Below are 21,867 nucleotides of genomic sequence, written 5' to 3' on the forward strand. Positions count from 1 at the left end.
TTCAAGCACTAAGAGGGACTTTCACCCCCTTCCCTGGGAAAACAGGGAGTCCAATCTCCCCTCGTTGTGCACTCTGGGGGGAGCTGGGCCCTGCTCAGGCTGCAGTGGGGGAGCTGAGCTCCCCTGAGCTCCCCTGAGCTCCCCTGACACACCAGCCTTAACCCTGTGCCACCCTGGCTCCCACTGGACCGAGCTGCTCCCTGCTGGTGGCTGGGGAAGGGCCCTGCTGGTGGCACCAGGGCAGCAGGGCAGGGACAGTGACAGTGACATAACCTCTGCCCCCGCAGGACCAGCTCTCGGCTGACATGTACAATTTTGTGGCCAAAGAAGTCGACTATGCAAACTATTTTCAAACTGTAAGTGCCACCGCCCCGGGCTGTCCCTGTCCCTGCCCCAGCAGTGCAGTGACCCTGGTGCTGTGTCCCCACAGCTAATCGAGGTGCAGGCCGAGTACCACCGCAAGTCCCTGGCGCTCCTGCAGAACTTCCTGCCACAGATCAAAGCCCAGCAGGGTGAGTGCCCACAGATCTGTCCCTGCCTGTGGCACCGAGGGGCTGTGACTGTACAGGGACAGCTGAACACCCTCCTTTTGCTTGTCCTGCCTGCATCCCACCTGCCCCAGAGCTGGGAGGGGATCCTATCCCCTTCCCCGTCCCCTTCCCCATCCCCATCCCATCCCATCCCACCCCAAGGACCTTTTGGGGAGGGGCTGCTGGATCTGGCACCACCCTCCCTTTCCTCTGCCCCCTCTGCCCGTCACAGAGGCGTGGGTGGAGAAGCCCTCCTTTGGGAAGCCCCTGGAGGAGCACCTGGCTGTCAGCGGGAGGGAGATCGCCTTCCCCGTGGAGGCCTGTGTCACCATGCTGCTGGAATGTGGCATGCAGGAGGAGGTGGGTGCTGCTGGGATGGGGATGCAGGAGGAGGTGGGTGCTGCTGGGATGGGGCATGCAGGAGGAGGTGGGTGCTGCTGGGATGGGGATGCAGGAGGAGGTGGGTGCTGCTGGGATAGGGGATGCAGGAGGAGGTGGGTGTTGCTGGGATGGGCATGCAGGAGGAGGTGGGTGCTGCTGGGATGGGCATGCAGGAGGAGGTGGGTCTTGCTGGGATGGGGATGCAGGAGGAGGTGGGCACTGCTGGGATGGGGATGCAGGAGGGGGTGGGTGCTGCTGGGATGGGCATGCAGGAGGAGGTGGGTGCTGCTGGGATGGGGATGCAGGAGGAGGTGGGTGCTGCTGGGATGGGGCATGCAGGAGGAGGTGGGTCCCTGATGGAATTGGGGGGTGCAGGAGGAGGTGGGTCCCATGTCCAACCCTTGCTGGGCACAATGGACGGGATCACAGGTGTCCCCAACCCTCTCCTCTGGCCAGGGTCTCTTCCGAGTGGCTCCCTCGGCCTCCAAGCTGAAGAAGCTCAAGGCTGCCCTGGACTGCTGCGTGGTGGACGTGCAGGAGTACTCAGCTGACCCCCATGCCATCGCAGGTGGGGCTCTGGGGCTCCTCAGGGTGGGGGGACCCCTCCAGGCACCTCCCAAGGGCACCCAGAGGGGGATCGGTGGCACCAAGTCCAGCTGGAGACCAGGAACCAGTGGTGCCGTCCAGGGGTTGATGCTGGCTCTGATTTTGTTCAATTAATTTTGCCATTAATTAATGGCCTGGCTAATGGGCCAGGGTGTCCCCTCAGTGAGCAGGCAGGTGACACAAACTGGGAGAGTGGCTGCCATGCAGAGGAAAGGTGCTCAGTGTGGCTGCAGGGTGGCAAGGTGGGCACTGGGTTGGGGGTGCCACAGGCTGCTCCAAGTTGGGGACACCAGTGGGTGCTCAGGGGATGCTCAGGAGGTGGTGGAGGGAAGGCTGGGGGGATGTGGGTCCAAATGCCTGGGAGGAAAACCACTTGGTGCCCAACAGCCAGTGCCACCTGCAGTGCCAATGCTGTGTCCCCTGTGTGCCACAGGAGCCCTCAAGTCCTACCTGCGGGAGCTGCCCGAGCCCCTGATGACCTTCGAGCTGTACGAGGAGTGGATCCAGGCCTCCAAGTGAGTCTGGGCTGTCCCTCCATTCCTCAGTGGCATGGGCAGGGACAGTCTGGGTCCCCAGGGATGCTCTGGGCTTTTCCTGGCATGGTCACAGCATTTGAGATCTTTCCTCTGGGCTCTGAGAGCCATGGAGTGCTGAGAGGAAATCCAAAGGGATTCCTTCTCCTTGGGACAGGTTTCGGGACTTTATTTACTTCCATAATGTTGGTGGCAGCCTGGGGGTCTCACAGAGTCGCCAGGGGTGGGGCTGGCAGGGTCCTCAGCCCCAGGGCAGGGTGGGGATGGGGGATAACGCCCTGTCCCCTCCCTGCAGCATCCCAGAGCAGGAGAAACGGCTGCAGGCTCTCTGGAACGCCTGCGAGAAGCTGCCCAAAGCCAACTACAACAACATCAGGTGAGCCTGGGCCGGAAGGACACGGGGAGGGGACACAGGGGGTGGGGCCCATGCACTGACCCCTTTGGGATCTGCTCTCCAGGTACGTGATTAAATTCCTGGCCAAGCTGACCGAATACCAGGATATCAACAAAATGACCCCGAGCAACGTGGCCATCGTGCTGGGACCCAACCTGCTGTGGCCACAGGCCGAGGGGTGAGTGCTGGGGGAGGGATAGGGGCAAGTCCTGCTGAGAATCCTCCTGGGAAAACTGCTGGGGGAGGTCTGAGGGGCAGATCCTGCTGGGAATCCTGCTGAGAACCCTGCTGGGAAATCTGCTGGGAATCCTGCTGGGAATCATGCTGAGAACCCTGCTGGGAAATCTGCTGGGAAAACTACTGGGGGAGGGCTGAGGGGCAGATCCTGCTGGGAATACTGCCGGGAGAACTGCTGGGAAAACTGCTGGGGATCCCACTGGGTGAGGGCTGAGGGGCAGATCCCGCTGGGAATCCTGTTGGGAAAACTGCTGGGGATCCTGCTGGGAGCCTTGCTGGGAATCCCACTGGGAACACTGCTGGGAATCCTGCTGGGAACAGTGCTGGGAACACTGCTGGGCCCCTGCTGGTGCCCTGCTGGCCTGGGGGGTTGCTGAGCTGCCGTCCCCTGCAGGAACATGACGGAGATGATGACGACGCTGTCGCTGCAGATCGTGGGCATCATCGAGCCGCTCATCCAGCACGCAGACTGGTTCTTCCCGGGAGGTAGGGCATGCCCGAGGCCCCAGGCACAGCTGGCCCTCTTGGCACTCCTGGGGAGAGGCTCAGAGCCCCCAGGTTTGGTTTGCCAGCCCCTGCTGCTGCTGGAGCTCAGGAAGGGCTCTGGCCAGGCTCAGCACGGCACCGAGCCCATCCCTGCAGTGGCAACACCCCCAGTCCCTCCCCTCCCTAAGCACTCCCCTCCCACCATCCTCTGTGCCCCCCAGAGATCGAGTTCAACGTGACGGGGAACTACGGCAGCCCCCTGCACGTGAACCACAACGCCAACTACAGCTCCATGCCCTCACCCGACATGGAGCACGGCGAGCGCCGGCAGCACGAGACAGCGCGGCGCCCACTCAGCGTGGCCACCGACAACATGATGCTGGAGTTCTGCAAGAAGGACGGGTAGGACCGACAGCAGGACACTGGAGTTCTGCAAGGATGGGTAGGACAGACAGCAGGACACTGGGGTTGCGTAGCATAGACAGCATGATGCTGGAGTTCTGCAAGAAGGACAGGTAGGAGAGACAGCAGGACACTGCAGTTCTGCAAGGATGGGTAGGACAGACAGCAGGACACTGGGGTTGCGTCGCACAGACAGCATGATGCTGGGGTTCTGCAAGAAGGACAGGTAGGACAGACAGAAGGACACTGGGGTTGGGTAGGATAGACAGAATGATGCTGGAGTTCTGCAAAGACGGATAGGACAGACAGCAGGACACTGGGGTTCTTCAGGGAGGACGGGTAGGACAGACAGCAGGATGCTGGGGTTGTGCAAGGATGGGTAGGGACACTGGGGACAAGATGGGGCAGCTCTGACACCACCCCAGGGGCAGCAGGGGAGGATGCTTGGCGTCACCTTGGGGTAGGTGGCACTGAGCTGGTGGAGGTTGGGTGGTCCTAGGGTGCGGGGACCCCCTGATTTCCATGCCAGGCTCTTGGGGGGGCTCAGGTGAACCCAGGGCTCCATGCCTGCCTCCAGCCCACTGCAGATGGGAGTGGGGTGGCCCATGGGGTGACACTGGGGCTGTGCCATGGCAGAGACAGGTGTCCTGGTGTCCTCAAGGCCTGCAGCATTTGCTCCAGGGGAAAGCTGCCCATTCCCAGCCTGTGCATGTCCCCCCTCCATCACTCCATCACACCTCACAGGGACCTCAAAGAGTCGAGTGGGCTCCAGAAAACACCCCAAGACTCTGCCCATCCCAAAATGTCCCCATTTCCAGAGGGTATCCCAAGCTGTCCCACCACTGGCACAGCCTGGTCCCTGCTCAGCCCCCCTCTCTCACAGCCCCTCGGCCTCACAGACCCTTTGCCCGGCAGTGACCTCAGTCCCTGTGCACTCTGCAGTTTTAGACGGTTTTCACATTAATAATCGTTTGTTTCTGCCCATGCAGCCTTAGGAAAATCCAAAGGTACCGTATCCTCTGCAGGCTGCTGGCAGGGTGCTGGCAGGGAGCTGGGAGGGTGCTGGGTGAGTGCTGGGTGGGTGCTGGGAGGGTGCTGATGGGTGCTGGTTCTCAGGGAAGGGAGAGGTTGCTGGGGGTGACACAAACCCATCCCATGCTGCCCCCCATGCCCCATTGCCCTGTAGCTTCATTCCCAGCAGTTTCCCGGTGGAAGAGGTGTTTTTAGGGACCCCAAAGGAGTGGCGGGGGTGTGTTGACCGTGCCCTCCCACCGGGCGGGTGCTGACCCCCGTGTCTGTGTCCCCAGCATGGGCGTCAGGGTGATGGACACGTCGTGGGTGGCTCGCCGCGGCACCTCCGTGGGGCGCAAGGCGAGCTCGGCGCCCCCGGCCACGCAGCCTCCGGCGCCGCCCGCCGAGCTACCCCCCACGCCCCACTCGCCCATTCCCGAGCAGCCCCCGGAGATTTCAGCAGCGCCCTCCCCGCCTCCCACCAGCTTTGGCTTCCCCCCGGCAGCCGAGCGGACAAGGTAAGGACGCCTAAGGCAGCTCCTCCTGTCCCCGAGCCGGGCACCGTCCCCACGAGTGAGGCCAGCAGGAAACAACCTCAGCAGGGGAGGGTGCTCTGCATCCCCGGAGAGGAACAGAGTCCTGGGAAAGGACAGGATGCTCAGCATCCCTGGAGAGGAGCAGGGTCCCAGGACAGGACAGGATGCTCAGCATCCCCGGGAGAGGAGCAGGGTCCCGTAGGCAGCAGGACAGGATCCTCAGCATCCCTGGAGAGAAGCAGAGTCCCAGGGGCAGCAGGGGAGGATGCTCAGCATCCCCACAGCCAACAACACAACCTCACCCTGCCATTCCCGTGAGAACCACACTGCCTTCAGGGATATTCCTGAGGGCCCCTTGCCCGGGTGTCACTGGGCTCTAGTGGAATTCGGGCTGGAGTTGCTGCAGGAAGATGCAGAGAAAGCCCTCGGGGAGCCCATCACTCTCTGAGACCTTCGTGTGCCCAGGGTCTGAGCCCGAGTTCAATCTGCACAGCCCACGTGGGAGAAAGCTCCTAAATCGCACTTTTCTGCCCCAAAAGGGAAGCCGAGCCGGGTCGGGGTGCTCACACCTGGGCAGGGGCAGCCCCGGGAGGGTCGTGCCGTGGGACGAGCGGGGGTACTCGGCACCACGAGGGCTCCTGCGCCGCTGCCCCGCTCCCACCAAGGCTTCTTTCTGCTCATTTATGAATTTCCCCTCGCTTTGGTGTCACTTCTGCCGGTTTTTATGGTGCTTCTGTACCTTTGCAGCAGGGCTGACCCCCCGAGCCCCCGGGTGCGCTGCCCGCCCTGGGTGCCGCCGCTGGGGCCGGGCTGTGGCCGCAGCCCCCCCGCGCCCGCCCCGCTCTGCTCCCTGCGCTGTCACCCGCTGTCCCCGTGGCCCTATGCCCCTCTGGCCCCGTGTCACTGTCCTCCGCTGTCCCCGTGTCATTGTGCCCCACTGTCCCCCTGGCCCTGTCTCCCCCTGCCCCGGGGCAGCCGCCCGCCCGCCTCCGCCGCCGGACCCGGCCCCCCGAGGTAACCGTGGGGCCTTGGGGGGGCTGGGGGGGCTGGGGGTGTCACCGCCGCCCGGGGGTACCCTGGGTTCTGGTGGGGAGGGGACACAAGCGCCGGGGGCTGAGGAACCCGGGGGGCGGGAGGGGGACAGCGGGTGCGGAGTGCTGGGTGCGGGAAGGAGCTCATGGCTCTCCCTCTTCTTCTTCTTCTTCTTGTTCTTCCACTGTTTGTTTTCAATTTTCTGTTTTATTCGTATGGCTCATCTTTTGCGTTTTCCTTTTATTGATTTTTTGTTTTATTTTTGTTTTATTTTTTAATAAAATTTTCATGATTTTTGAGTTTTCTTTACTTTGTTAATTTTCCCGCTTAACTTTATCATTTAATTCTCTTGTATTTTCTGGTTTTAATTTTATTTTCAATGTTTAATCTTTGTTTTCCATTGTTTTAATTCTACTTTTCATTTATTTTTATTTTATTTAATTTTTTAACTTTACTTTTACTTTTTATTCTTTGCCTTTATATGCTTGAAACCTTTCCTTTCCTTTCCTTTCCTTTCCTTTCCTTTCCTTTCCTTTCCTTTCCTTTCCTTTCCTTTCCTTTCCTTTCCTTTCCTTTCCTTTCCTTTCCTTTCCTTTCCTTTCCTTTCCCTTTCCCTTTCCCTTTCCCTTTCCCTTTCCCTTTCCCTTTTTCCTTATTTTGTGGGGATTTTTTCCTTCTTCCTTTTTCTTCCATTTCTTTCCCCCCCCCCTTTTCTTTCCTTTTTCCCATTTTGCGAGGTTTTTTTCTCTTTTTCTTTTTCCTCCCCTTTTCTGTCCATCTCTCTTTTGGCTGTTCTTTCCCCATTCTCTGTCTCTCCCCCGTGCCCGTTCCGTGCCCCGTGCCCGCCCCAGCACTTTCAGGCCCCCGGAGCTGTCCCCGGGGCCGCCCCCCGAGCAGAGCCCGCACTCGCTGCGCAAAGGTAGGACCGGACCGGACCGGGCCGGGGGGAGAGCCGGGGGTGCCCGCGGTGGCGCGGCCCTGACCCGCCGCTGTCGCTGTGTCTGTCCCGCAGGGGCCAAGAAGCTGGCGCCCATCCCGTCCCCGGCCAGCCTGTCCCCGACGCCCCCCAGCACCCCGTCCCCGTACGGCCCCCCCGGAGCCCCCCCGGGCGCGGGGCCGCCCCCGCTGCTGCCGTCCCCCGCCGCCGCCGCCGCCCCCCGCGCCCGGGCCGCCCCCAAGGCGCGGCCGCGCCCCGCGCTGCCCCCCCCGCCGCAGCCGCCCCCGGCCGCCCCCGCGCTCCCCCAGCCCCCGGAGCCGCCCCGCACGGACAGCGCGGCGCCCGGGGACGGCGCCATCACAGGTAACCCCGGGGGAGGGTCCCGGGAGGGGGGCAGAGACCCCCGGCACGGGGACAGTGGCCCTGAGGAGGCAGCAGTGTGCCCTGGAAGGTGGGCATGTCCCCTGGGAGGTGGCACCCTCCCCGCAGAGGTGGAACTGGAAAGGCAAAAATGTGCCCGGGAAGGTGGCGGTGTTCCCCAGGAAGGTGACAGTGTCTCTGGAAAGGCAGAACCGTCCCCAGGAAGATGCTGATGTCCCCAGAAAGGCAGAACTGTCCCCAGGAAGTTGGTGTTGTCCCCAGGAAGGTGACAATAGCCATGTACTCGGGAGGGTGGTGATGCCCCTGGAAAGGTGGAACTGTCCCCAAGACGGTGGTGATGAGCCCAGGGAGGTGCCAAGGCATTGGGAAGCTGGCAGTGTCCCCTGGGAGGTGGCAGTGTCACCAGGAATGTGGCATCCCCGGAGCTGTGCTGCTGTCCCTACTGCTCTCCCTGGGCCCTGGTGGTGCCGTGTGCCCCCGGGGTCCCTGCGCTGCTGAGGGGACAGCCAGGGGCGTGCTTGGGAAGTGCAGGTGGCATTGGGGACTACAGAGGACAGAGAGGCTGGTGGGGGGGTCCCAGTGTCCTTTCCATGGGACCTGGCAGGAGTCAGGGCTCTGTCCCTGCGTGCCTGCCCTGCCTGTGAGGGGTGGGCAGGCACGAGTGGCAGAGAGGGAGTGGTCACTGTGTCCCCAGGGGCTGTGTCCTGCCTTTGGGTGGCACTGGCACCTGTGTGGCTCTGCCAACGCATTGCTGTGGGCCTGGCAGGGCACTCTGGCATGGATGCAGCCCTGACACACACCTGGCATCACCCCTGGCTCCCCTGTGCAGCTCCCCTGTGCCATTGTGGGACAAGATCCCTGAGCCACATCCCTGAGAAATATCCCTGGGCAACATCCCTGGGCAATATCCCTGAAAAATGTCCCTGGGCAATGTCCTTTGTGTAATGTCCCTGGGCAATGTCCCTGAGCAACATCTCTGAGAAATGTCCCTGAGCAACGTCCTTGAGCTGGGCAGGGGTGGCAGAGGTGCTTCTTCTGTCTGAGGGGGTTGCTCTGCTCTCAGCAAGGGACAGGGTGACACTGCCTGCTGTGGCTATGGTCACCCTGTCACTTCACACGTGCAGCCTCACCCTGCGGGTCCCCTGGGAGAGGGGACAGAGGTGTCACCTGCGCTCGGTGGGACACGGGCAGTGTGTGGGGACAGCTGGTGTCACCTGCCCTCGGTGGGACAGGGCTTCAGGGGACACGGGCAGTGTGTGGGGACAGCAGTGTCACCTGTGCTTGGTGGGACACGGGCAGTGTGTGGGGACAGCTGGTGTCACTGCCCTTACTCGGGTGGCATCCACAGAGCAGAGGGCGGTGGTGCCACCCCCGGTGGTGCCAGTGACACGGTGCCAGCCCGGTGGGTGTCCCCATCTCTGTGCCCTCCCGCAGGTCTGCTCCGTTTTGAGGTCCCCTCCCTCCACGTGTCCCCGGATGCCGCCCTGTGCCGGGACCCGCCCGAGGCAGCTCAGAGACTCTCGGGGCCGAGCCTGACCCCGCGGCAGGAGGAGGAGGAGGAGGAATCGGAGAGCACAGCCCTATGACAGTGTCCCTGTCCCCAAGCTCATCCATGCGGCACCCAGGGGCAGCCCCGGCCACCGGCACCCAGGGCCACGGGGCCATTTTGGGTGGCAAAGCGCCCGGTTTGGGGGCGGCCGCCGTTCTTTAGTTCATTTTTGTTCGCCTTATCCAGACTTTGCCTTGGAACCGGGTGCCTGCCACCCTGCCCCGCAGCACCCACGACCCTGGGGCGGTGCCACCACGTCCCCCATGCCCCGAGGCGGGTGCCACTGGGTGCTGGCCAGGTGACAAGGAGCTCGCCGGCGCTTTGCAGTGGCATTTCCTTTCTTCGGCTTCTTCCCCCTCCGCTTGTTTGGGAGCAGGATGGGACCTGACCAGCAATAACCTGGGGATGCAGGATGTGCCCCCCCGGCTCTCGGGGTGCTGGCGGGGGAGGCGCACGTCCCTCGGCACCCGCTGTCCCCGGGGCTTGGTGGCTTTGGTCGTGCATGCACAGACAAATTAACCTTTATCCTTTCCAGAGAGAGAAGAGCTGTATATATATATCGGCAGATATATATATATATATTCTATATTTGTATAGAGAGAGAGAAACTATAGAGAGATTTGTTTTATGTGGAGCCATTCCCGCCCGGCCGGGGCGAGAGGGAGGATGGAAATGGCAGCGCTTTGCCCCCGCCCCGCTCGCGCCGTGCCCCCCGCCCCAGGTGGGCACCGGGGGGCACCAGCATCCCAAAGCAATCAATAAATCCAATAAATCCGTGTGCCACTCGCTGAGAACCGCCCGGCGGCGCTGGCCCTTCCTTCCTGCCCCCGCCTTGGGAGGAGGACTGGGAGGTGGGAGAGCGTTTGGGGGATAAAATGGTGGTTTGGTGTTTTATAGGGAACTTTACGGGTCTGGTGCCATGGGATGGGGCAGGGTCCCCCTCCCCCAGAAACAGCCACCCCACATGGCAGGATGCAGCCAGGAGTAACCCCTGATCCCGGGCTGATCCCCACTGCAGGACCAGGACCAGCCCCAAGGGACTCGGAGTCCTTTTCCCCTGGGATGGACGCTGGGTTTGTTTCACGTGTCTTTAATAGAAACCGCCGGCGGTGGGGCAGAGCCCCGTACAAAAGCTGGCTGCAGGAATCGGGGATTGCATAGACCGAGGTGTGGGGGACCCCCCACCCTCAAATAGTCGCCTTTTAGAAAACAAAAAGCGTCTCTGAATAAAACTCTCCTGGTACAATAAATACTCTGGTGCTGCAGAGCTGGGGACCATGCACCCGCCTGCCCTGTTTGGGATGGCCCCGAGCTGGGAGATCCCCGGGTTCAGAGTCACCACTTTGGGATGAACCCGGGTCTGAAACCCCCAGCTAGGGATGGTCCTTGTTTGGAATGCTTCCGGATCGGGACCCGGGGTGCCCTGGGTCAGGCAGGACCCCCCATGTCAGGATTCCATTTGGGAGCCTCTGGGTCAGGGTAGCCTGGTTTGGTTTTCCCCCAGCTCAGAAGTCCCTGGGCTGGGAGCCCCCAGGTCGGGATGTCCCTGGTTTGGGATCCCTGCTTCAGACACCCTTGCGGTTTGGGATCCCTGGTTCAGGCACCCTTGTGGTGAGACACTCCTGTTGGGGAGCTCCCCGATCCGTCCAGGACCTGCTGTACAGCTGCTGGGGTGGTGCTCCCATCCATGGCTCAGAAGCTGGACTCGGGCACGGCCGAGGGCCGCAGGGGCCCGGGGGGCTGCCGGCCCCGCTGCAGGGTGGCCCCGGGGGGACCGCGGGACAGTGGCGGCCCCGCCGCGGTCCTGCCCAGCGAGGCGGATCTGCGCAGCGCCCCCTCGGCCCGGGGGGGCAGGCTGGCCGAGCTCCGCGACCGCCCCAGCGCCGAGGGGCCGGGGGGGCAGCGGCCCGGGGGCACACCCGCGTCCCTCCGCGGCCCCGCGGCCCCGGGGCTGCTGCCGGCTCCCGGCGGCGGCCGGCGCGGGGTCCCCTCGGCGCTGGCGGCCCGGCGGAGCCGGCGGGGGGCGCGGGGGGCGCCCGGCTCCCCCTGTCCCACGGGTCCGGCGGGGACGGTCCGGACGCTGAGGCTGCGACCGTGCAGCCCCTGCAGACCCCGCACCGAGGGCCGCGCCTCGAACCCGCCTGCGGGGAAAGCACGGTCAGGGCGGGCGGGGGGCGCGGCGGGCACCGGGACCCGGCATCCTGAGTCTCACCGTTCTCCGGGGCGGCGACGGAGCCCGAGGGGTCGGGGTCGGTGCGGGGGTCGGCGCGGGGCTCGGAGGCGGCCAGGCGGAACACCCAATGCCCCGCGGCGGCGGCGGAGCCTGCGGGGAGCGGGGCGTGGGCCGGGGGCACCGACCGGGGGGACCCAGCGCGGGGAGCGGGGCGTGGGACAGGGTAGGACAGGATGGGCTGGGGGTGAGCTGGGGGATGGGACAGGGTGGGCTGAGGATGCTCACACGCGTAAGGATGGCGCAGCAGGTCTGTGTGCACACGTGTGCAGGGGGCAGAGGCAGGCGTGTGCACACGGGTGTGGGTCACACGTGGGGCTGTGTGTGAGCACGCGGCAGTGCCAGGGTGTGGGAGCAGGGATCTGGGACTCACCCGTGCCGGAGCCGGCGGCGCGGCGGCGCTGGTAGAACAGGATGTAGGCGCTGCGGGTGCTCACCTCGGCCTCGCGCACCCACTCCACCCGGCTGTCGTCGTAGCTGTACCAGCGCCCGTCCAGGGCGTTGCAGCAGAACGCTGGGGGCGAGGGGGCACGGGGTGAGCGGTGACAGGGGCTCTGTCCCTGGATGCCCCCAGCCCCAGGGTGCAGAGCGGACCAGGAGCCCCATGGTGCAGGGATACACCAAGGGAGTGACGGTGCTGGGGGACACATCCCGGTGCCATGGGGTGGCTGGAGTGCCATCCTGAATGTCCCCTGCCCCCCGGTTCCCCTCTGCCCTGCCCCATGGCACCCCCACAGCATCCCCAGGCACCCCCATTATACCTCCTGTCCCAGTGTCCCAGCTCACCGGTGTAGTGGCCGCCCTGCATGCTGCCATGGTGGTTGCAGACGGCGTACAGGTCGTACAGGTGGTCTCGGGGGCAGCCCGGGGGCAGGCACAGGGTGGGCTGCCAGGGCACCCAGCGCCCCAGGAGCTGCCCCCCGGGCTGGCCCCGCTGTGCCACGTGCGGGGCCATGTCCAGGCCCCGCAGCGGGAACCTCACCAGCGTGGTGAGCTTGTGCCGCTGCTCGGCCACCTGCCGGAAGCGCTTCAGGTGGATGATGAGGATGTCGGGCAGTGTCCACAGGCTGAGCTTCACCGTGCCCTGCTGGGGCACCTTGCAGTGCGGGCAGCGCCAGGCATCGTCCGGGGCCAGCTGGGGACACCACGTCATGGCCACCTCCCTCCCTGTCACCCCCGGCAGCTCCACAGCCACCCCCAGCACTGCAGCCCCTGTGCCAGGGTGGGCAGGGCATGGGCTTGCCAGAGGTGCCCGTACCTGCTCCTCCTTGGTGTAGAGCTGGAAGCATTCATCCAGGGTGCAGCTGTGCTGCTGCCCGTGCGCCTGCTGCTGCCGCCTCACGCTCTCTGCATCCTGCACCACCTCCTCCTGGATGCTCCCAAACAGCCTGGGGGGGGCACGTCACCACTGAGGGTGACTCCAATGCCAGGGTGTCCCCTCAGCCCGGGCACAGGGGACTTACCGCTCTTTGGTGCTCATGTCCCACTCCACTGTCAGCCTCACGTGGGGAGGGCCCCCGGCCCCGCACAGCTGCAGGGCCCTGAGGGGAGGACAGGGTGAGATGTCCCCAGAACCCCTGTCCCCATGGGGACACCTCCTTGCCAGCCCGTGGTGGCAGGCAGGGACAGCCAGCACCTTCCACACTGGGAACACTGGGCTGGGGACCCAGTGCTGGGGCAGCAGAGTGACCACACTGTGGCCACCCAAGGTGTCACCACTGGGCACCCATGGTGACAACACAGCCATGCACAGGGACCCTGTGCCCACTCATGGTGATGCCACTAACCACCCCCAGGGGTTGAGGGGACATCCTGGGGACAGTCCTGTCCCTGCAGCCCCTTACCTGTCGATGGCAGGGTGGCAGAGAGGATGGGGATCCTGAGGGGACAGGTAGGTGCAGGGGGCCGAGCCCCCGGCCAGGCGGATCCGGAAAAGGGCTCCTGTGCCCTGTGAGGGGAGAGGGGGCTGTGGGGCCACCAGGGGACAGGGATCCCCTGCCCAGCAGCAGCACCTGGCCAAGCCAGGCCTTGGGACACGGGGCAAACACAGCCCCCGAATTTGGATGGCTTTGAGGGCACAGGGCTGTTCCCTGGGCTCACCTGTGGCCGGACCTCTCCCCGCAGGACCCCCCTCAACTGGGCCAGGATGTTCTGCTGCAGCTGCTCCCAGGAGACGCCGCGCTCCTCCCGCAGCACCAGTGGCGGCCCAAACCTGGGCACAGGCAGCAGGGACATGGGCTGGGTGTCACATGGGTGAGAAGGGGGCGGGACAGGATGGCAGGACAGGGTGGCAGGCAGGTGGCAGGGAGGTGGGAGGCAGGGGGCAGGACAGGGTGGCAGGACAGTGTGGCAGGCAGGGGGCAGGCAGGGAGCAGGATAGGGTGGCAGGACAGGGTAGCAGGCAGGGGGCAGGCAGGGGGCAGGCAGGGGGCAGGTGGGTGGCAGGCAGGGGGCAGGCAGGTGGCAGGACAGGGTGGCAGGCAGGTGGCAGGCAGGGGGCAGGTGGGAGGCAGGCAGGTGGGGTACCTGGCGAGCTGCGGCCCCGTGCCCGCCGTGTTGCAGAGCAGCAGCAGGATGCGGCCGCCGGGCGCGCGGTGCAGGCAGTCGGAGGAGCGGGCAGCGCTGGACAGCAAGCGCGGCCCCTCCGGCCGTGGCACCGCGGGGGATGTGGGGAGGCTGCGTGGACACCCTGCGGAATGAGGGAAACGAGGGGCTCTTGTTAGCAGTGGGTTAATTAGTGCTACAGTGTCGTGGTTTGACCAGGAAGGAGTGGGAATTCTGGAAGCTGTGGTCAAACCAATGGATGTTCTGAGTTTCATACTGACACCTGGTGTAGCCAGTGGGGTTTGGACACACCTCCGAGAATACACAGGGGTTAAAAGCAAGGCACTGCCCTTGGAACTCTCTCTTTTGGACATCGCGGCGAGGAGTTCAGATCTCTCTCCCCCGCCCAGCCTGTTGCTGCTGGGCGGGGGAGGGGCCGGCCATGCGGTAGGCCCGGGGCCTGGACAGAGATGGGGTTGAGGGGGCCTCGGGGGCTTCGAGGATGGAAGGGTGGAAGATCCCAGAGAGTCAGCCCTCGGGCAGCCAGCCCCCCCAGGAGAGCAGCCAGCCAGGAGGAGAAGGAGGGAGAGTGCCCGGCCGGAGCGGCAGCGTGTGGGCGGCGTGCGTGGGAGTCGCTCCGGACCGACAGAGACTGAAAACTTTTAACCCTTTCTTGCATGATTGGGGCCTTGCAAAAATGCTAATCCTCCTCGAAGCTGAATAAGAAGGGAGATAAGAGATGAGATAAGACAAAGACCTGGCCCGAAGAATGTGGAGATGATTGGATGGGGAGAGATGATTTGGAGTGGCCTTTTGGCTGGACTTTTCTCGTGGCTATGGACTCAGTTGTTCCTGTGACACAGACTGCATTTAGGGGGAGGCAGTGCCTCAAAACCAGGAAGGTTCTTCGTGAGGACCCCCCGGCCCCAGGGGGTTGGAAAAATATGGGGGGGACAGATGTCCCAAAGGCAGAGACTGTGCCTTTTTGGAGTGAGACAAGGCATCCTTGAAAGACAACCCTAGAAGCAGCTCTGGCCATGCGCAGTGGTGAGAGCACTGAGCATGGAAGGAACATGTCACAAGCGGCAAAAGGACTTTTTTTTCCGGGCGGTGCCGAAGTGACAGAGAAGCACACGAGGTTTCAGTGTGTTTCCAGGAGAAGCCTATGGAACAAGAAGGACTCCTTTCCTCTTCATGAACTGATGTTTGAGTATACTAAAGTGTGGGGCCAAGGCTGGGTGTTTTGGGAGAATGTATCGGATTGGGAAAGTCAGGGAGTGGGGAGGAGGAAAGTGGCTTTTTTGTAAGGTTTTCAATTTCTTTTTTTTTTTTTTCCTTTTCCTTATAGTCTCTCCCTATTTTCCTGTAGTGTAGGTAATAAAGTGTTCTTTATGTTTAAGTTGGAGCCTGTTTTGCTTATTCCTGGTCACATCTCACAGCAGACACCAGGGTGAGGCATTTTCATGGGGGGCACTGGCTCTGTGCCAGGCTCAAACCATGACATACAGCCCTGCCCAGCACCGCCGTTCCCACCAATCCCAGCAGAGAGGACACAGCTCCCACCAATCCCAGCCAAAGAGGTCCATTTCCCACTAATCCTGACAGAAACTGCCTCCCCTATTCCCGGTGGGGTGCAGCTGCCTCTGACCAATCACAGCAGGGAGAATCCATGCCCCACCAATCCCAATGAGGGGATCCATCACCTCCCACCAATCACAGTGAGGGATCCACTCCCTCCCACCAATCACAGTGAGGGATCCACTCCCTCCCACCAATCACAGTGAGGGATCCACGGCCTCCCGCCAATTACAGGGTCGTTCCCGCCCCCCGCCCAGCGCCAATCCCAGCACAGCCCGGGAGCTCCCAGCCAATCGCCGCGGGGCAGGCCGGTAGCCGCAGCCAATGGCAGCGCGCGGCGGTACCTGCGCGGCGGGCGGGCGGCGGCTGGAAGGCGTAGACGGGCGCGGCCTCGCCGGCCGCCCGCAGCGCCTCGGGGTCCGAGAGCGAGCGCAGGAGGCCCCGCGGGGACACCTCGGCCAGGATCACCTGCGGGACGGGCGCTCAGCAGCACCGCGCGGGCCGGCCCCAAACCCCGCTACCCGCTCCCCGTGCCCCCTCCCCGCTCTGATCCCCGCTCCCCGCGCCCCTCTCCCCGCTCCCTGCGCCGCTCCGCTCCCGGCACCCCGTGCCCCGCTCCCCGCGCCCCTCTCCGCTCCCTGTGCCCCGCTCCTCCCCCGCCCCGCTCCCGCTCCGCTCCCCGTGCCCCGCTCCCCGCGCTCCCCTCCCCGCTCTGCGCTGTGCTCCCCGGGCCCCGCTCCCCGCCCGCCCGTTACCTGCTCGGCGGGGACGCGGCCCTCCCGCGCCACCATCTCCCGCAGGTCGGCCACGGTGCCCAGCAGCGGCACGGCCAGGCCCACCCGCACGAAGCGCCAGCGCTCGCACTGCAGCACCAGCGTGACGTTCAGAGCCCTGGGGACACGGCGAGGACACGGCTCAGCACAGCCGGGGCAGCCCCGCATGGCACACACCCACCGGGCACCGCTGCCGCCTGCCCCGGGGCTGCCGCCGCCTCCGCGTTCGTTATTTACCCCCAAAAATGCAAATTGCTGTGCTCGGAACAGCCGTCATGCGGGCTCACCTGGTCTGGCGCAGCGGGATGGGCAGCGAGATGCACAGGAAGGGGTCGAAGGTGTTGCTCTGCTTCAGGCAGTGAGGGCACGTGAGGGAGGACCTGGCAGATGGATGGGCAGCGTCAGCACAGCGGGCACAGCCCCCGAGAGCCCACCCTGGGGCTGATCCCAGGTACCGCAGCCCAAACCCACCATCCCAGCAACCACACCCCAAATCCACCGTCCCAGCAACCACACCCCAAATCCATCATATCAGGTACCACAGCGCAAATCCACCATCCCAGGTACCACAGCCCAAATCCATTGTCCCAGGTACCACAGCCCAAATCCACCGTCCCAGCAACCACACCCCAAATCCATCATATCAGGTACCACAGCCCAAATCCACCATCCCAGGTACCACAGCCCAAATCCATTGTCCCAGGTACCACAGCCCAAATCCACCATCCCAGACACCACACACCAAATCCATCATCCCAGGTACCAACAACCACCTACTGCTGATTCTTCTTAATTTGTTTGTTTTGTTGTTTTTTGTTTGGTTTGGTTTTATTTTTGGGGGGGCTGTTTTGTTTGTTTGTTTCTAATTTCTTTTTTCCCCCTGCCTTTTTGTTCAACAGAAAGGGGAAAAATGAATTAAAATCCAAAGCAAAATCCCAAGTCCTCTTTATTTGTCACCTTGAAGAGCCACTGAGCTCCCTGGGAAACAGCCACAGGAATTAATAATCCTTTAGCGCACAGACGGCTCTGGCACGTGGAACAGGGATAATTAAAGTGCCTTTTGCATATATAGGACGAGGGATTAACTGAGTGAGGAGGCAGGGCTTGTGATGCCAGATGTGTGCCCTGCTGCCTGTGGTGTCGTGGCTTGGGGACAGGGTGGCCTGAGCATCTCACGAGTGCCAGGCTGGTGAAGGTGCCCATAGCGGGGCACCCTTGTGCTGGGGCTCTGGAATAATCCCGAGTCCTGTGGCAGAGGTGCAGCTGTGGGCAGGAAAACGCCATGGGCAGGGACACCAGCATGGGCACGGACACTGCCATTGGAGCAGGTCACTCCAGCCCTGTCCAACCTGGCCTTGGACACTTTCACCTGCTTGTAGGGGAAGCAGCAGCCATGGCTGGGGTGGGTGGGATGGATGATGGATGGATGGATGGATGGATGGATGGATGGATGGATGGATGGATGGATGATGGATAGATGATGGATGGATGGATGGATGGATGGATGGATGGATGGATGGATGGATGGAGGGATGGATGGATGATGGATGATGGAGGGATGGATGGATGATGGATGGAGGGATGGATGGATGACAGATGGAGGGATGGAGGGATGGATGGATGGAGGGATGGATGGAGGATGGATGGAGGGATGGATGGAGGATGGATGGAGGGATGATGGATGGAGGGATGGATGGATGGATGGATGATAGATGGATGGATGGATGGATGGATGGATGGATGGATGGATGGATGGATGGATGGAGGGATGGATGGATGATGGATGGAGGGATGGAGGGATGGATGGATGGATGGATGGATGGATGGAGGGATGGATGGAGGATGGATGGAGGGATGGATGGAGGATGGATGGAGGGATGATGGATGGAGGGATGGATGGATGGATGGAGGGATGGATGGATGATGGATGGAGGGATGGATGATGGATGATGGAGGGATGGATGGATGATGGAGAGATGGATGATGGAGGGATGGATGGATGGATGGATGGCGGGATGGATGGATGGATGGATGGATGGATGGATGGATGATGGAAAGATGGATGGATGGATGGATGATGGAGGGATGGATGGATGGATGGATGGATGGATGATGGATGGATGGATGATGGATGGATGGATGGATGGATGGATGATGGAAAGATGGATGGATGGATGGATGGATGGATGGATGGATGGATGGATGGATATCCTCCCCATTTCATGCCTTCCCTGGGCTCACAGTGCCCACCCAGGGCTCACAGAAGGCTAAAGGCTCCTGTGGCAGGATCTGTGCCCCACTGACCTGTACTGGGCCTGGAAGTGGCTCTGCACGAAGCTCTGCCCACGGGGGTGCTGTGTGCCAGGGGGGGACCTGCTGGCACTGCTGCTTCCGTCCTTGCCAGGCTGCAGGGGCAAGAGACAAGTGATGAGTGAGGTGACGGGGTGAGGGCATGTCCTTCAGGGGTCAGGGACACGTCCTAGGGAACCAAGCCCAGCTTTGGTGTCCCTATGGCACGAGGATGGGCTGAAGGTGATGCCAAAGAGACTCTGGCACCTCCCTGCCTGGCACTGCTGCACCCTCCAGGCAGTGTCAGTAAAAACCCTGAGCTGTTCTGGGGTAAGACAGTGACTTTCTTGTGTCTCAATGAGTAAGATTGAAAATCACTGAGGATTTTGGCCGAGAGGTGGATTTTCCTCAATGCCATCTGCTGGCACCAGGTCCTGCTGAGGCTGACGTGTCCTGACGGTATGCCTGGCACTAGGGTCCATCTGGTGTGGCTGAGAGGGGACCTGGATGGTGTCTGTGCCCTACAGGGCCCCCAGAATTCCCCAAAAACCCAAGGGGTGCTCCTCCTCCTCCTGCCTTCCTGGCAGCCAAGCCTTGGTGCCCACTTTGGTCCCCCCTCACCTCAGACACTTATTGGGGGTCCCACCCCTGCCAGGCATCCCTCCCCAAGGACAGGGGCATGTGGATGACACTCGGGTGGCATCACCAAAAGGAGCCAAACCTGGGGGATGGCAGGCAAAACCACAGGCGCTGAGGGACATACCAAGGGTCCCCTCCCGAGAGCCAGGTGGCACAGCCTCCAGGTGGCACAGCCAGTGTCACACCACAGCTCATGGCACACGTGGGCACCTGACATTTAACAGGAGCTGCCAGGCTTTCCCAAAAAGCCTGGGGCATCCAGGTGTGCCAGGGAAGGTGGCAGGGTTGAGGGCAGCTCAGGTCAGGGCAGGGATTGGCTGCAGGGCCCTGGCCAGGCAGCAAAGGCTCTCCAGAGACTCTGGAGATGGGCACCACAGCCAGGCTGTCCCTGAGCTACAGAGCTGGGCTGGAGGCTGGGCTGGGGGTCACCCCAAAGCGGGGAGAGCTCAGTGCTGGGCTGGAAGTCACCCCCAGAGCAGGGAGAGCTCAGTGCTGGGCTGGAAGTCACCCCCAGAGCAGGGACAGCTCAGTGCTGGGGTGGGTGTCACCCCCAAAGCAGGGAGAGCTCAGTGCTGGGCTGAGCTCACGGGTCAAACAGCAACAGCTCAAATCCATCTCCTGCAACAGGCGGCGCCCGGCGGGCAGCAGCAGGCGGGGAAGGAGCCGGGAAGGAGCAGGGAAGGAGTGGGAAGGAGGCGGCAGGAGGAGGCAGGGAGGGCCAGGGCCAGGGCAATGCCTGAGCGCAGATGGATTGAGGAAGACTTAATTACTCATTTTGCCAGCAGCAAAGCCGCCGAGCTGTAATTACAGCGAGCTTAGCTGGAGGCAGGGAGAGACGGGGGGGCTGCATCTCCTCCTCATCCAAGGACCAGGATGCTCCCAGAGCCGGGATGCTCAGCTGGATGGCTCCTGCCGACATCCCCCATTCTCCCAGCACTCCAACCCCTGCCAGTCTCGGCTCCCACCTCGAACCACAGCATCCCTGTCCCCTCCGGGGCGGGGCCCAGCTCCATCCACCGCCTGGCACCGCATCCCGGTGTCCCCGGTCCCAGCCCGGGCCCGAACGCCCCTCCCGAGCCGGGGGCACCCACCTGCGCGGGGCCGCGGCTCTGCTGGGCCGGGGAGGCGGCGCCCAGGTCCTCGTGCATTCGGTCCAGCAGCCAGAGCAGGAACTCGAGCGCGTCGTGCTGAGCATTGCCCCGGAACTGCGAGCTGTGCTTGGAGACGATGTTCTGCAGGACACGGGCGGGGCGGTCGCTGATCAACGGGTTCATGCTCAGCACCCACCCCAAAACCACCCCTGCTCCATCCCTGCAACAGCCGCTGCCCTGTCCTGCCTCTGCAGGGATATCTCGGCCACCCCGGGGCCAGCAGAGCAGGGGGGACAGAGACAGAGGCTCTGTGGTGCCCCAGCTTCCAGCGGCCAGGAGGGGACACAGGGAAAACCGCAATGAGGCCCAGGCGGGCAGGTTCAGCCATGGGGACCCTCGGGTCCCACCTGCCCCGAGCGCTCCGGTGGCACCAATCCCGAGTAGCCCATCCCAGGGCGAGGATCGGCTGCCCGGGAGCTCCCCCGGGCACTTTGCAAAGTTCAGTTTCTTGGCAGCACCGAGGAAATGTCACTCGGGCAGGGCACACGTGTCCCGGAGCGCGGGGAGCTGTCATGCCAGGCTGGCCGTGCTGCGGTGCCCGTGGCACCCTGTGCCCTGGATGCCCCTGACACCCTGTGCCCTGGCACACTGGCAGAGGTGTGACACACCCAGGGACAGAGCCCGAGGCCACTGAATTTGGCTCCTGGCACAACATCCTGCCTTCCCCGTGATCCCAGCCGGCTCCAGCTCAGCCTCAGGGCTCTGGGCACGGCCGGGGCTGGCAGCTCACCCACCCCGGGGGCTCCGGAGACTGGGGCCAGGCCAGAGGGAGGTGACAGCAACAGGGCCGGGGGTGTCCGGCAAGGCAGGGTCCACAGGGAGGGTGAGGCAAGGGAGCAGATGATGTGAGTTGGGAAGGGGTGTCAGGGGTTTGGGGGGTCGTTAGGAAGGGTGTCAGTGGGTTCGAAGGACTGGGAAGGGTGTCAGGGGGTTCAGGGAGTTAGAAATGGTGTCAGTGGGTTCGGGGGGCTGGAGGAAGCTGTGAGCGGGGTTCGCCGATGCTGTGAGCGGGTGTGCCGATGCTGTGAGCGGCGGTGCCGGTGCCGCTGGGGATGCCGCTGGGGCCGGGGTGAGCCGGGGCCGCGGGGCGGGGGCCGCTCGGTACCTTGAACTCGGCGGAGAGCTGCGGGGTGTACTCGCGGGTCCAGAGCGCCCGGACCAGGGCCGCCAGCCGGTGCGTGACCTCTCCGCGGGCGCGGTACCGGCCCAGCGCCAGGCGCTCGGCCAGCGGCGCCGTGTTGCTCAGGCACTGCACCACGGCGTTCATGAAGCAGGTGTTGCCGTGGTTCCGCAGCCCCTGCGCGCCCGGCGGCCGCTCCCCGCCGCCCGCTCCTGCCTCGCCCGCTCCCGCCTCGCCCCCCGGGGCCGCCGCCGGTGCCGCCCCGCCGAGCCGCCGCCGCGAGCCCCCCCGGAACCCGCCCTCGTCATCCTCGGGGGCGGCGCGGCGGCCCCCGCGGCCCCCGGCCAGGCGCGCCCAGGTGCGGAGCAGCCGCCCGGCCAGGCAGCCCAGCGAGCGCAGCGCCCGCCGCCGCCGCCCGCCCCCCGCCCGCGGCCGCCCCGCCGGGCTCGCCCCGCCGGCCCCCGCCCGCCGCCGCCGCCCGGAGCCGCCGCCCTGCCCCGGCCCCGGCCCCGGCCCCGCCGCGCTCAT

General features: G+C 63.8%; 2 protein-coding genes across 3 annotated transcripts in view; one reads left to right on the plus strand and one right to left on the minus strand.

The window, feature by feature from the left end:
• ARHGAP44 (Rho GTPase activating protein 44) overlaps nucleotides 1–9,813 on the plus strand; it is a 19,729-nt gene extending 9,916 nt beyond the window's left edge. The window contains exons 8-21 of one of the 2 annotated variants that reach the window (XM_064728861.1): nucleotides 288–356; nucleotides 431–512; nucleotides 763–890; nucleotides 1,368–1,479; nucleotides 1,951–2,032; nucleotides 2,346–2,426; nucleotides 2,509–2,622; nucleotides 3,076–3,167; nucleotides 3,389–3,569; nucleotides 4,559–4,576; nucleotides 4,877–5,098; nucleotides 7,000–7,067; nucleotides 7,161–7,448; nucleotides 8,901–9,813. In XM_064728861.1, coding sequence (XP_064584931.1) covers nucleotides 288–356; nucleotides 431–512; nucleotides 763–890; nucleotides 1,368–1,479; nucleotides 1,951–2,032; nucleotides 2,346–2,426; nucleotides 2,509–2,622; nucleotides 3,076–3,167; nucleotides 3,389–3,569; nucleotides 4,559–4,576; nucleotides 4,877–5,098; nucleotides 7,000–7,067; nucleotides 7,161–7,448; nucleotides 8,901–9,052 — 1,689 coding nt within the window. In that variant the 3' untranslated portion in view covers nucleotides 9,053–9,813. The remainder of the gene's footprint in view (nucleotides 1–287; nucleotides 357–430; nucleotides 513–762; nucleotides 891–1,367; nucleotides 1,480–1,950; nucleotides 2,033–2,345; nucleotides 2,427–2,508; nucleotides 2,623–3,075; nucleotides 3,168–3,388; nucleotides 3,570–4,558; nucleotides 4,577–4,876; nucleotides 5,099–6,999; nucleotides 7,068–7,160; nucleotides 7,449–8,900) is intronic. The other variant, XM_064728862.1, reaches the window with a different exon arrangement.
• A 753-nt stretch (nucleotides 9,814–10,566) lies between these two features.
• USP43 (ubiquitin specific peptidase 43) lies at nucleotides 10,567–21,867 on the minus strand. The gene is made up of 15 exons (XM_064728881.1): nucleotides 21,325–21,867; nucleotides 20,160–20,300; nucleotides 18,445–18,545; nucleotides 16,428–16,520; nucleotides 16,123–16,258; nucleotides 15,712–15,835; nucleotides 13,772–13,934; nucleotides 13,346–13,457; nucleotides 13,090–13,193; nucleotides 12,709–12,786; nucleotides 12,504–12,633; nucleotides 12,032–12,380; nucleotides 11,619–11,759; nucleotides 11,228–11,338; nucleotides 10,567–11,156 (listed from the first exon to the last, which is right to left on the minus strand). Exons 1-15 carry the CDS (start codon nucleotides 21,865–21,867, stop codon nucleotides 10,708–10,710), a joined length of 2,775 nt encoding a protein of 924 aa, XP_064584951.1. The 3' UTR covers nucleotides 10,567–10,707.

Source organism: Zonotrichia leucophrys, chromosome 18, assembly GCF_028769735.1.
Source record: "Zonotrichia leucophrys gambelii isolate GWCS_2022_RI chromosome 18, RI_Zleu_2.0, whole genome shotgun sequence".
Classification (NCBI taxonomy): Eukaryota; Metazoa; Chordata; class Aves; order Passeriformes; family Passerellidae; genus Zonotrichia; species Zonotrichia leucophrys.